A 15211-nucleotide genomic window follows, 5' to 3' on the forward strand; every position below is an offset into this window, starting at 1 on the left:
TACCCCTTGTCCAATCTTTAATGCCCGTGGAATCTTCTTACAGTTGATTCTGAAGAGATTAAACTGTCTAATGTTTCTTCTTAATAGAATATAAGAATGGTAAAATTCTGTAAGAGGCAGACTTCAATCAGTTCAGCAACAAATCTAATCAAATGCTCCTGGGAGACTGATAATTACAGATTAGAGGATTGTAACATTATCAAGTGGTCTTGAGGCAAACTCTTTTAAACAGAGAATTGTGTCTGCACAGTAGACATCCAATAAATAGTGTTCAGTGAGTGACTGAATGCCTCTGGTCAAAAAATTTCCCAGTTCAATGAGGGGGAACCCAAGGCATGGAGGTCACACAAGTGTCACCTCTGAGCCTGGAATGCATGAACTTCCGGTTTCTAAAATTTCTGCTTCCTTTCCTCGGGCAGGAAAATGGTGGGTATAGTAGAAGAACAAGAAAACCATCACAATTTTTCACTTTCTTTTGAAAGCTATTTTAGTTAAAGGAACTCTGAGAATTTCCCTTAGTCCACAGATAACAAAGATAAAAATATCTAGCTCAATAAAAATAATATTTACCCTCTTTTGAAGTCTGAAAGAAACCAGTCTTTCCATTTTTTGACTGCTCATTTTTGGTTTGTTGAGATAAGTGATCTTCTGGCAACATGGAGCTATTAAACGGATTCTTCCTTTGCTGGGGAAAAATATTGTTTATTAAATTCATTTTATATGTCATAACAGCAACTCAGTGTCAGCAAATGCTTATTATATGCAATAGTTAATAGTTTTGCCCAGTAAACTCTATCTGGCATGTTTGAAAAATGATGCTCCTAGTTAATCCGGTCAGCAAAGAATCACTATATATATGCCATGCCAAAAAAAAAAAAATCAGAACAAAACTGTGTAAAATGTACTCAATTCCAGAGTCTTACAAAGTTAAACCAGAAGGCATTCGAATCTAATCTCACAGAGGTGAGAATTTTACAGAAGCGAGAAAACTTGGGGCTGAACACATCAAAGAGGTAGTCACAGGTCAGGGAAAACCCGAGGCTCTAATTAGGGCAGATTCACACCATCGCTCTTTATACGGCACGAGACTCTATGATAGGTTAAAGTCGTATTAAATATAATTGTAACTGACCTTTTCTATAAGGATTTAAGAGTCCAGGTATCTTGAAATGCTTCATAGTCACTAATATGACCATTGATTGTAATGTCAGAAAGCATATCAATAGAGTTCTATTTTTCAACTGAAGTACACCTGATTTACAACGTTGTGTTAGTTTCAGGTGTACAGCAAAGTGATTCAGTTATATATATGTATATTTCAGATTCTTTTCTCTCACGGGTTATTATAAAATATTGCGTATAGTTCTTTGTGCTATACAGTAGGTCCCTGTTGGTTATTTATTTTGCATATAGTCGTGTGCATATGTTAATCCTGAACTCCGAAGTTATCCCCGCTCCTAGTATTTTTCTTTATTAATGTAAGACTGAAAATCAGTATTTGCTATCTGTAGTTTCATAAATTGAAAATCCTCTCCCTCCCACAAGCAGACTTCTAGGGATTCAGGAAGCCACAGGAATAAGAACTGTCAAGGAATAAGAACTGTCAAGGAACTAACAAGCCACATGCCATATGCTTAAAAGAAGTAGCCCCCAATAGTGTCAGACTTTTTATTCTTTAGGGTAAAAAATCTAGGTCCACCAAAAGAGTGATTTCCTATATTAAATAATAAAACTTATCTATACTTGATGGGAAAAAAGTACTACAAATTCCTCTTTTTCATGGTGCTTTGATAAAATGAGAGAATGACATTCTGGCCCCAAATGAGCTTTTCAAAGTCCAAGTTCAGTCTACCTTGGCTGGAGATATAGCTGACTTCCTTGTGTTTTCCTGGGATGCATCAATCATGGAGGACGCTGGATTTACCATGCTGGAACTGCAAAAGAAACAATAATTCAGAGAATAAAACCTTACCCTTTGAGGAAGTGTAAATCATACCTCTGAAGCCAGAAGCTATTAAGGCAGGATAGGAGAGGAAGTTTATAAAATCAAACTGCCAGGAAGGAAGAGGGTGTTGGAGCCGAGAGATGATTAAGCAGCGAAGCAAAGGCAATGGGAAAACAGGAATGAAAGACAGGCCTGAGACAAGGTAAAACCATCCATCAGAAGCCAGGCACACAGGAGGTTCACGGTTGAAATTTGTACAAATAAACTCATCTCAAAGTTGGGACCTCACATCAGATGCAGACTAGAAAGTGAGCAGATTGTTCTCAAGAAGGGAATACCCTTGCTGAAATAAGACCCCAAAGAGTTTTAGAGATTCTCTGGTCCAAGACTAGAATGGCACTGCTTACTCTAACTCAGGTAGAAAATAGCTAAAGCGGGACTTCTCTGGTGGTCCAGTGGTTAAGAATCTGCCATGCAATGCAGGGGGCACAGGTTCGCTCCCTGGTGAAGGAACTAGGATTCTGGATGCCACGGAGCTACTGAGCCCAGAGGCCACAACTAGAGAGTCCGTGCACCGTCACGAAAGATCCCCCCCAACACAACAAAGATCTTGGGTGCCGAAACTAAGATCTGACACAGCCAAATAAATAAGTATTTAAAAACAAGAAAATAGCTGAAGAAAAGACTCAGGTGAGACAAGTGGTTGGGCAATGACACAGAAGAAACATTAGACGGAGATGCTGTGCTGGGAGGATGGTGGATGGGGGCAACTTACGGGGAAACTTCCCCAACTCTCCAGGCTGGCCAGGTGAGTTCTCATTCAAATACAGGAGGAGTGAGAACAGGAGTGCAGTCAGAGGATGGTGGGAGGTTAGAAGCCTGCAGCTGGCCCTGAGGGGAGAGGAGGACTCTCCAGACACTGGCTCCCTACCCCAGGGACCGGGCAGCCCTGGGCTGAGAGTACCACGGGGAGTGTGAATGCAGAAAAGTTGAGCTGAGCCGGCCCCTCCTGAACCACCACTCCCTTGGTGACTGAGTAAGAAGGACAAAGAAGGTCACAGTGGCCTTGGAAAGGGAGGAAAACCGCCTGCTCAGACTTCGTGCTCCAGGCGCCCCGGCTCAAGGTGTAAGAGGTGAGGTCACCATTGCTTGAAAGCACCGTGCCTCATTAAACTCCACCCTGGTTAAGCTCCTAGTGGATCACAGAGTCAAGCACTTGGAAAAACACCTCAGAAGGTGCTGGCTTTTCACCAGGAAGCTAAGGAACTGGGGGTGGGGAAAGGGAGCACTTTGCCCCACAGCCACAGAGCCTTGCCCAAGATTGCTGCCTCTAAACTCATGGGCTGGATGTTCTTGCCACTTAATTTCCTTTCCTTCCCTCTGCACTTGGACTGATGTTTCTATGGCGAGGTAGTCCCAGGAACAGGCTGAACACTTGAGGAAGCATACTTCCTTTTGTTACCCTCCTCACTGTTGCAGACAGGAATTACAGCAGATGAGGCAGATGTATGTGGAACACAGCCTGAACACAGGGATGTGAGAAAGTTGGTGGTGGGGGGGCAGGATGGGGAGGGAAAGAGCAGGGGACAAGGGTGGGAACTTACAATGGAGCCAGAATTAAGGCTAATATCCAAATACATGGCAGGCGGCCTTGGTTCTTGCAAGAGGTGAGCACAAACATGAATCAAGTTATCTATCAGCCAACAGGAAAAAAGGACCCTGGTCACCGACAGAACTCACAATAAAAGCAGCCCACAGCTCAGGGCTGGAAAGCCATGTCTCTGGAGGGTCAGTTTAAGAAGCCAGTGAGCGATATGAGGAAGCTTATAGCAGATGCCATGTTCATCTTCTCAGAGTGCTTTGTATCATCTCGCTTAGCTCAGACAGTAAAGAATCTGTCTGCAAAGGAGGAGACCCCAGCTTTGATCCCCGGGTCGGGAACATCCCCTGGAGAAGGGAATGGCAACCCACTCCAGTATTCTTGCCTGGAGAATCCCATGGACAGGGGAGCCTATAGGCTACAGCCCGTGGGGTCACAGAGAGTCAGACACTACTGAGTAACTAGTAAATAAATCAGTCACATAACTGCAGGACCTGAGCAAACGCCGCCCTCCACTCCTGCCGTCTTCCTCCCTTCCCTCTCCCTCTCCCCAAGAATGAAGGACAAGCAGCGTGCCTACAGCCTCCTCCCTCTGCTCCCTGCAAACCCCACTTCTGCACCCCCAGCCACCACCCCAACCGCCCACACTGTACGTCACGTGGTCCCTGCCTGCCCAGGGATGATACCAACCTCTCTCTTACCAAACCCTACACAGCTATGGATTGCATGCGACCGTATGAGGAGCGATGCAACCTCACCCCATGCCTATGTATCCTCTCTCTCACAGTAACCGGGGAGACCCCTCAAGAGCATCTTGGCCCTCTTTCTATTCCTCGCAATACCGTGTACAGTGTCAGGGACACAACAGGTGAGTGAGTGGCTGAACAACCGAAGCCCAAACGAGCCCGTGCCAGGAAGGCAGCACACACAGGTGACCACAGTTTTTTTTTTTCTTTTTGATCTGTGGTTTGCCAAACTACAACGAGGCACATTATTTAGGTTTTAGACAGGATGTCTTTGTTCCTGCTATTCAGAAAGCAAAAGAGAGGAAGACGTGAGGCATTCGGTGCTGACGATCGGACACGGAACTACCGGGAACATACAGCGTTCACTGGGTTCTCTGGTGGGCGGGATGAGGCTGGGGTACTTAGTTAACTACAGTCCACAAGTCTGCCTAAGTAGAAAAAATTAAAACCAGAGTTTTATGCCTCAAAATGCTTCTGAAAAATGCAACTGCTTCCTCGATTAAGCTCCGGCTTTGTGTCCCTCGAGGAATACAACAATGTTTTGTTTGCCTGTCTTTTACTGGGCAACTATCAACACAGCAAGCATCCTATTCTCAGTTGACCTTTGCAACATCCCTGTGCAGTATGTACCCTTCTCCCCATTTTACTAGAGAGAAGACTGAGGCTTGGAGAGGTTAAGTTAGCAAAAGAGCTGGGAATGTGAACCAGGCGTCTGATCTGGACTCCAGAGACAGGCACTGGAATGGCTGGGCTCCACTCCACTGATTCCTCAAATCAGTAAAGCCGTGGTTTATGGCAAGAGGGCTGGAATGAAGACGGGGTGATTCTAACTTCCCAGTGACTCTCACATCTGTCGCTTCCTTTCCACCCCTCCTGACTCCTCCCTGCCATCTGTATGAGCCTCACATTCAACCTCCGGACACCAAAGTTCCACTCTCCTCATCCTTTCGGCATTCCACCTCTAAGCTAGAATGGTCTGAAACAAGACTTCGGGCACATCCCTCTCCTGCTCGTGACCTTTCTGGGATCCTCAGGAAGGAATTGGAGATGCTCCACCATCCGCCCCCTGTACCCTCCCACTCATTCTGCCCACTGACCTTCGTGCCAGACATGGCTCCCTGTCCCTCTCTGCGATCCCTGCCAACCTACCCCCACCCCCTCCCTCAAATGTTGGCTCTGCTCTCTTGACCCACACGCTCGCTCTCACCGCCAAGCCCGGTCCAAATCTCACCTCCCTTGTGGCGCTGCTTGCCTATCAGCCCGACGGCAGTGGGTCTCATTGTCTCAGATCTTACCGCAAATTTTATTGGTACTTGGAACTGGGATTTGCTCCCTGCCTGGTGCTATTTGAAATCAGGTGATTAAATATTCATAAAGGGAAGCATTATTTTTCCAAAGACCACACAGTCTCTCTATAGACACATACTGCGTCTTTTGTTTCTTAAAGCCCTCTCAGAGGGATGATTTCTATTCTTAGGGTGTGTCCTGTATAATAAGAAACTGAATACCTTCTACGTGATGAATTCTTAACACCATACAGCAAGTCAGAGCTCACACCTTGTGCTCTGTAATTTCTGACCTCAGGCACCCTTCAAAAACTACCTGCAATACTAGTTGTGTATGCATGCGTGCGTGCTCAGTTGTGTCTGACTCTTTGCAACCCCATGGACTGTAGCCGCCAGGTTCCTCTGTCCATGGAATTTTCCAGGCAAGAATGCTAGAGTGGGTCGCCATTTCCTCCTCCAAGGGATCTTCCTGACCCCGGGACCAAACTCGTGTCTCTTGTATCTCCTGCATTGGCAGGCAGATTCTTTTAACACTGTGCCACCTGGGATGCCTCAATACTAAATACAGCACTTAGCCAAAACTGGTTTACTTCTGTAAGAAGATTATTAAAATATTAGACTATGATATTGTTGTTAGAGTTTGGCTCCTGAAAGTGTCTGCATTTTAATGCAAGTCTTTGAAGACTTAAAAGAAGAATGTTAGGTACTCTGGTCCAGACACGTGGGGAAGAAGGCCTTCACAGCAGTCTTAGAACTACACCCCCTGGGCAGTGGGACAGCCCGTCTGCTTCTACGTCCAGCCATAAAGTACTTCTAAATACATGCAACAATTTTTAAAGCTTTTGAACCTTAACCAGCCTTTCCCTCTAAAGCAGTTAATCCCTGGCATCCCAGTGGTTAGGACTCTGTGCTCCACTGCAGGGGGCATGGGTTTGATCCCTGGTCAGGGAACTAAGATCCCACAGGCTGCGTGGTGCGACCAAAAAACAAAAAAATAAGCAAAGCAGTTAAAAATAACAACAGACATACTCTCTTCTGAGGTATGTTTCAGAATAAATATTAACTGTGTCTGGACTCAGAAGCAAATTTTTCAAGTGATTTTTCTCCCCGTGTTTCTCGCCGTTGCGGATTTCTCCCTTTGAATCGTGAATTCCTTAGATGTTAATGCTGTGCCTGGCACCCAGCTTTGTGCTAACACATGTTACACTCAATGAGGCTTGAACACGTGAAAAAAACACATGAAGAAATGGCTCAGGGCTTGAGTGAAGCAGATTTATAAATATACTATGCCAGCCTTTCGAGTCAGTATTTTTTTTTTTAAGTAAAATATTACTTCTCTGGTTCTACCCCAGTTCATGCTACAGATTTATTTAACTCAAACATTCCCATCCATCCATAAAGCACACTGATGTCAGAGTGAAACTATCCCTCACAACTAATTTGGGTATATCGAAGATTCTGTAGGATTAGCAGGATTCTTTTAAGAGCTCAATATGAGTGATTCTGTAGGGCAGGCCTCCAAGAAATGAAACATTCACATCACCAGATTTGCAATTAGTACAAGAACAAAAGATCAACTGCATTGTCCCATAGCCTGGCTCATCTCTACCCTGGCTTTGGGAGCAAATGGAGTGCTCCTCACACTGATCTTATTATAGAGGATTAAGGCAAGTAGCTAATCCCTCTGCAAGAAGGAGATAGATACATACAAACAAAAGCTTTCCAGGAAGAAGAGCATTAGTGGAAAAAACAATACTATGTCAGAGCTAAAGACATGGTGTTAATTGGTAGGTTCCTATTCAACACAGGGTAATTCAACAGAGGGGTGTCAGAAGTGAGCATCATGGAAGCACAGGCGATGAAGCTCAAAGATGAGCATTTTTTGGTTCACTATGATAACTTATCGGGGAAGGCAATGGCAAGCCACTCCAGTACTCTTGCCTAGAAAATCCCATGGATGGAGGAGCCTGGTAGGCTGCAGTCCGTGGGGTCGCTAGGGGTCGGACACGACTGAGCGACTTTACTTTCACTTTTCCCTTTCACACATTGGAGAAGGAAATGGCAACCCACTACAGTGTTCTTGCCTGGAGAATCCCAGGGAGGGGGGAGCCTGGTGGGCTTCCGTCTATGGGGTCACACAGAGTCGGACATGACTGAAGTGACTCAGCAGCAGCAGCAGCATGATAACTTATAATGAAATAGCACTTCAATTCTACCAAAAACAAAGAAAGGTGGGGGTGCACAGCTTTTGCTTGCAAGAAAGCTCATCACTTTCGCAGCTTTTCATAGAAAAATTCCCAGAGGAAAATCTGCCAATGTCATGGAAAGAAACACCAGAGTACAGGCTTTATCCTGTCTCCCTGAACTCATTTTGGGGACGTTCTCCAGGGATATTTTTGATTAATGGGCATCACAACCTCTGTAGCAGCCAAGCTCCCTCCTACTTCCATGCCTTCTAGTTCTCCATCCTGAATGAGAACAGCCCTCAAAGTCTCCTCCAGCTTTTATAATCACCAGAGCTCATGGTGATATGTCTGAAGCGAGGCAGTCTTGGCAAAGCTATAAAACCTGGATGTTATCATCAATGCCATTCTTACCTTGTAGCTTAAATTTTTTCTCGCTCTCTTAGTCTCTTTTTCTACTGTATCCCTGGGGTCCAAAGGACTTCATTCAATTATTTATTACTCATTTGTTTATCCATTAACCCCTCTTTCACCATTATTCTCTATTTAATAATTCATTATATCATCAACTATTCTCAGTCAATCCATCTCTCACTCTCCATCTATTTTTCTCTTTTTTTTTAATTTAAAAATATATTTTCCCACATATTCTTCTTTCATTCATTTATTCCACAAGACATTTGTTGGGCACTATTGTCTGTTCCAGGAAGAGAGCAGTGAACGAAATGCAGTAGTAGACAAAGCCTTTTTCCTCGAGCAGCTGAGAGGAGGGGACAACAAACACACAAAAACGAACATGCAATATAATGTCAGGTAGTGATAAGTGATGGACGACAGTAAGAGAGGGAACAACATTCATTCATTTGGTCCATAGATACCAAGTAACTCCTATATGCTGGATAAATTGTTAGAAGCTTGGGGGATGGTGCTGAGCAAGACCCAGGTCCTCAACCCAAGAGGGCAACACAGTGATACCTAGTCCTGGGAATCTGGATTATTAAAAGTTCCTTGGGCAATTATGACATAGAGGTCACAGTTGAGAATTTCTCTTCCCTGGTGGTTTTGACGGTAAAGAATCCGCCTGCAATGCAGGAGACCCAGGTTCGATCCCTGAATCGGGAATATCCCCTGGAGAAGGGAATGGCTACCCCACTCCAGTATTTTTGTCTGGAGAATTCCATGGACAGAGGAGCCTGGCGGGCTATAGTCCATAGGGTCACAAAGAGTCAAATAGGACTGAGTGACTAACACACCCACTCATGCTAAAAGAAGTAGTTAGAACCAGATTGTGAAGAGCCTTGAATGTTGACCAAAAGGCTAGACTTTCATTTTTAAGTCACAAGGAACCACCAAATGGCTTTATGATCCAGTTTACTTTTTAGAGTCATGATCTGGTAACTGTGTAGACAGGTTCAATTCAATAAGGACATTATAACAGAAATTTAGGTGAGAGATAGTGAAATCCCAATTAAGGGAATGGAGAAAAGAGGAAACATATAACAGAATTTTAGAGATGAGTTCAAAAGAAATTTGAAGTGTTGATGAACACTCAAGAGATAACTAGTAATTGATAACTGCAATATATCCACTATATTAGACCCTTCCAGATGCCAAGCTGAGCCAGACTCCCATGTTATCCCTTCTGCCTGTCCTGGCCTCTCTCGTCATCTCCCTAACAGCATCCTTCTTATCCTTCAAGAAATCCCTTAAATATAATTATTTCTGGAATAAGTTCCTCAAGGACAGGGATCATATCTTATTCCACTTTGAATTCCTAGCTACCATCTTGGGTACAACAAATACTCAACAACTGTTTACCGACTGGCTGAATGACTACATGGAGAATGAATTTGCAGCCCTACAGAATGATTTCTTCTACTAGGTGCTAGAAAGATGCTAAATCTGTGCTTTTCAATCAACTGCAAACAAGGATATTTACACACTTTATTTCCAAGGAATATCCTGAAAGTAAACTGAGCCAACCTGTGCATTGATGGCTCTATCCTCACTGCTGCTGCTGCTGCTTGTAAGTCGCTTCAGTCGTGTCCGACTCTGTGCGACCCCACAGACGGCAGCCGACCAGGCTCCGCCATCCCTGGGATTCTCCAGGCAAGAACACTGGAGTGGGTTGCCATTTCCTTCTCCAATGTGTGAAAGTGAAAGTGAAGTCGCTCAGTCGTGTCTGACTAGTAGCAACCCCATGGACTGCAGCCCACCAGGCTCCTCTGTCCATGTGATTTTCTAGGCAAGAGTACTGGAGTGGCTTGCCATTGCCTTATCCTCACTATTCATACCTATTTCTCTTTGTCCTATCTGTCTCTGCATCTCACTCTTAGACAGCCTTTCACCTGGCTTCCTATTTCTTCTGCCTGTGGCTCAGGCTGGCGCACAGCACCCCCTGTGACTTCTGCTCCAACAGTAGCAGTCATTGGCCTATTACTGACTGTCATCTGTCACTAGGGCTGGTTTATATGTAGTCAGAGTAGGCTACCACGTCCTTCATGTGATGCCCACTGCCTCTAATGTAACCTCCTTTGCACCTAGGAACTTGCTTTCTGTGGTTGAAGGTTCTGAACCTTATCAGGATATATTCTCAGAGTAATTCTTTAAGCTTTTAGAAACAACCAAGAAAAGGAAAGAAGCTCAAAACTTTCATCCACACTGGCTTAAGTTATTAAAAACGGCCTTAGGGTAGAATGCACATTAGAGCCTTTCCAAGGGGAAAGGAGAAGGCCACAAGGGGACTGAAGGATGTGGGATGGCAAAGAGTGTGGGAGGAGAAACCAGGAGAAGAAAAGAGTTAGGAAGCTTAGAACACACCTGAGAAACTCTTGCTTTTGTTTTTCATTTTTTTAGAGGTCTGGGCTGACCCTGTCTGTGGCCACATACCCACTCCAGCATTCTTGCCTAGACAATTCCAAGGACGGAGGAGTCTGGCAGGCCAGAGTCCATGGGGTCTCAAAGAGTTGGACACAACTGAGCAACTAACACGCTCACTTTCTACTCTCAGCCAAGATGATATAAGCTACCAGAGGGACCAGTCCTCAGAGAGGCAGTCTTAGGGGAAGAGATTGGAGAGACAGAGGGGAACTAAACAGGTCAGTCCACCTCTGGGCTCTTTCAGACCAAAGCAGCACCAAAGGCCCTGGTCAGGTGAGCGGCTACTAGACTCCCCATGACTCCCTGAGCAGCCACACTTTTTTCATAGAGCACGTCATCTCAAATAACAAAGGAGGGGCTTCTCATCCCAGGGCAGGCCTACCTCTATAACCAGGAAACACACGTTATTCCTCGCTGGGGGGGCAGGCTCTGACGCACATGAAGTTTCTCACATTTTCATCCTCTGCTTCCCCATCAAGGCTCAGCCATGTCCGAGGGATCATTGTGTGCCTGTCCCACAATTATTTGGGGGCAGAGACACGATGTGCTATCAAACTGCAGACCATTGTACCAGTGCCAGTATGTGAACTGTGTGTTACTGGTTTACAACAAGTACACATCAAGAGTATGCATTTAGAATCAGTTATAGCAATTTGCCGAGACATCACAGTACGTCATCAGTGGGCCTATGTTTGGCATGCCCTTGTTGTTATTCGTATTTCACGTTTCGAGTATTCACTTTTATTATATTTTATTAAAGGGCTCAATCTGTGATAACTAGAAACAGAAAACACTTCGATCCCAAACACCAGTCCTTCACCAATGTTTGTGCCAGTACTTGCCAGCAGCCAGAACTAGAGCTGAGCGCGCTTGGAGTTTTCTTTGCCGCTCGAAAGAGAACCTCACCCCTGCTCCCCCTCTGTTCATCAGAGCCCTCTCTGGCTCCTCAGGCTACAGATGGAAAGGCCAGTTCCAAAGGAACTCGGGTAGCTTCTCATGCTTGAATACACGTTTAATGCCCACAATGAGTTAATTACTCACAAACAGAAGCACTCAGAATTGTGCCCACAACAGAAGAAGGACTCTTGCCCCAGAGCTTACTAGAAAAAAAAAAAATTCCTTCAGAAACTGCAATACCCAGTTAGGGTTGCCTCACGCTCCCTGACTCCTGACTATGAAAATATTGACAGGTATTGAGTCACGCTATTGAAGTTCACTTAGTCTAAAAGTACAGGCCCCAAAATATACTTAACACACCCAGTTCCCAAAGGTTAAAGTATAGGTGAGAAACTTGCTGGAACCCGACACCGGGTAAAGCAGGAGTTTCTGACACAGAGAGAAGGAAGTAAACAACAGCTCCTGCTACAGTTCTGGGTGATCACCGCTCACGCCACGTAACAAGCAAAGTATGCCGGACACATCAAACATGTTTATTCCTGTCTTCTCGGCCTACCTCAGCTGTGTTATAATAACATAATATGTTAGTTGCTCAGTCGTGTTCGACTCTTTGCGACCCCAGGGCTGTAGCCCACCAGGCTCCTCTGTCCATGGAATTCTCCAGGTAAAAACATTGGAGTGGGTTGCCATTTCCTTCTCCAGGGGATCTTCCTGAGCCAGGGATTGAACTCGGGTCTCCTGCATTGCAGGCAGATTGGTTACCATCTGAGCCATCAGGGATTGCCAACCTAATATAAGACCACCTGCAAATTGCCAATTTTCTTTCTTCCTGAGGAATGCCAAGTGGTACCCATACCTCGTTACATTTCATCTCATAACACCCTGGTGAAACAGCTTGGTTCTGAGGTACATACAGATGAAACTTTATAGATGTGTCTGAGGTCATCCAAGAAATGTAACCAACAACAGAGACACAAATGTGGACACTATTCACAGCCTCAAATTGGGAAAGGAAGGTGGGTACCCACCAGGCTGCGTGGTCATAAGGAAACTCAGTCGAGCTCTAAGGGCTGTAGCACCTCGGTCCCTCAGGCCATTTGAGATGAAATGAGTTCCTGGGAGAAGGAAAGGAAGTCCTTCACTATCTCCTGGAGTTTGCTCAAATTCATGTCCATTGAGTTGGTGATGCCGTCTAACCAGCTTCTCATCCCCTGCCACCCCCTTCTCCTTTTGCCTTCAATCTTTCCCAGCATCAGGGTCTTGACAGAACATCACAGATCATCCTGAGTGGGGGCGGGGGGACATGGTGCCACCTACCACCCAGGAAAACAAAGCGAGTCCTCTCTAAAAGGGAAATGGATAAACAACAGGTACCTTAATAGACTCAGTATTCCATTATCCATATACCATGATACTTATATTTGACTCTGAAATGCCTGTTGGTGCCTATAGAACAGACTCACTCTCTCATCCACAAATTATATTAAAAACATGCCCATTTCCCAGGTGTCTCAGCCTTGGACCCTGACTTAGTAACTGTCCCACCAGCAAATTCACTGACTTCATTACAGTTGGAGATTCTGACTCAATTGTCTTCACTGAGGAACTAGAGATAAAATGTAACTGTCCTTCAACCAAAGAGTAACAACTATACCTCCAATGGACAGACACCAATGGGAAGATCCTTAAATATCTAAAAACGGATCATCTTGGTTGAAAAAGTTTGTGGCAACATAGCCTCACAGTCAGCTGTATCATAGGAAGGATGTACAAATGTGCATTTTGATTGGTCAGGTGATAAGATAAATGGAAAGCACACAAAAGCAAGACTGAAATATTGAGGACAATCTGCATCCTTAAGAGGCGTCTATTCAGTACCTACCATGAACCAGGTATTTTATGTACTAATTCTCATCAGAATCTTTCTTATACAGTATGATTCCTATCTGTCGTTGGGAAAAGAGATTCAGGGAGGTTAAATGACTTGCCCATGGTCAAATGCTAATAAATGGCATATTCAGGATTGGAATTCCCATCTGCTTGGTTTTGGTGCTTACATTTCTTTAATTGCACCAGGCTGTTACAATGTGATCATCACTGATTTCTTTTTTTTTGGCCACATTTGTGCAGCTTGTGGGGATCTTAGTTCCCCGACCAGGGAAGGAACCTAGGCCCACAGCAGTGTAAGTATCTAAGTCCTAACACTGGATCACCAGGGAATTCCCCACTCATCTCTTTCCTTCAATGACTTATTCCCCAATATTCATTTTGGAGTACCTTTTCATTTACTCTATGAATAAACCCTTAGCACAAATAACAAAAACAAAAACAGCTCCAGTTGGTGCTGGAAGAAATCACCACTTGACATTTTAATTTTATTTAATATGCAGATTTGTTAGACATTCTGGAAGCTGAGAAAGAATACCTCTCAGGCTTTGTTCATATCAGGACTCAGTACGCTCTCATCTGTGCCCTCCTCCCCATGCCCATGAGACCTGGCTGGCCTCTGCACGCACACACACAGCAGAATTTGGCCAGGACCCCCCTGCGTGCAGCAGCTCTCCCCGTGAGCTCGGTCTCACCTGGGGCTTGCTGGGGCTACATCTTCTTCTGGCTCTTCAACACCAGTTAGCTCTGGGGGAAGGAAAGCATCCTTGTGGATGTTATTCACCCAGCTTTCCTTTGCCCTGTTTGCTCTGTCCTTACTCTGCTCATCTGAAACAGGAAACAATAAAGGCAAGAAGGTTATCCATCTGTCTTCTCCACAATCTACAACTTCTCATATCAGCTCTAACCTCTGAAGGCTGGAACCTGAATGTCAGGCCTTCCCTGAGCATCCAGGCAGTCATGAATGAGTCTGTGTACTTGGGATCAGAATTATCAATACATCTGCGAGAGGAGCCATGTTGTTTAGTTGCCCACAAGTAGAGTCTCCAGAGAGCATGGGCGCACCTTTAAATGTCCAGAGACGACTAAAGCAAAATTGTGACTGCGCTAGGTGAATCTGACCTGTACTGGGGTCAGGACTTATTGTGCATGGCCAGGGGATGCTCAGGACAGGGAAGTTCCTGTTGGGACAGACACACCATCATTACCAACTCTTTACCGAACAGCTACAGTGGGCTCGACTCAAGGCTGGGTTCTGGGATACAAAAGGGAGCAAATGCTTCTATTCTGGAATGTTCCTCTCCACTGCCTCCTCCTCTCACAGTCTCTACACAGCCAAATTCTACAAGTTCTCAAAAGCTAGCTCAGGTGCCAGAGCCTCCTTAAAACCTCTGTGATCCCTCTTCAGGAAATAATCTCTTTGGCCTCTGAACACCCACTGCTCTCTACCTGCACCTCTTAGATAATTAGTATCAACTAAGCGATGACTGAGTTTGAGGCAAAGTGCTGAGTCCCTTGCATGCATTATCCCCTGAGGAGGAAAAAAATGTTCTAAGTTCACAGATTTCAAAATTGAAGACCAAAGGGATCAAGAGACTTGCCTAAGGCCACTTAGCCAGTAAGCGCCAGAAATACTTCCGTCAGTGTTAAGAATTAAGATGAAGCAACATGTGCTTAGTCGCTTCAGTCGTGTCTGACTCTTTGCCACCCCATGGACTGTAGCCCGCCTGGCTCCTCTGTCCATGGGATTCTCCAGGCAAGAATACTGGAGCGGGTTGCCATTCTCT

At 45.1% G+C, this 15211-nt stretch overlaps 1 protein-coding gene across 8 annotated transcripts in view; it reads right to left on the bottom strand.

Moving 5' to 3' along the window:
- SYTL2 (synaptotagmin like 2) overlaps positions 1 to 15211 on the bottom strand; it is a 127339-nt gene that overhangs the window by 36170 nt on the left and 75958 nt on the right. For all 8 annotated transcript variants that reach the window (XM_088832446.1, XM_088832445.1, XM_055416137.2 and 5 more), the window contains 3 exons: positions 14120 to 14252; positions 1853 to 1934; positions 571 to 685 (listed from right to left, as the gene is read on the bottom strand). In XM_088832446.1, the coding sequence (XP_088688572.1) occupies positions 571 to 685; positions 1853 to 1934; positions 14120 to 14252 (330 nt within the window). The remainder of the gene's footprint in view (positions 1 to 570; positions 686 to 1852; positions 1935 to 14119; positions 14253 to 15211) is intronic.

The sequence above is a fragment of the Moschus berezovskii genome, chromosome 25 (assembly GCF_049115385.1).
Source record: "Moschus berezovskii isolate FMDL1 chromosome 25, NW_MosBer_1.0, whole genome shotgun sequence".
NCBI lineage: Eukaryota > Metazoa > Chordata > Mammalia > Artiodactyla > Moschidae > Moschus > Moschus berezovskii.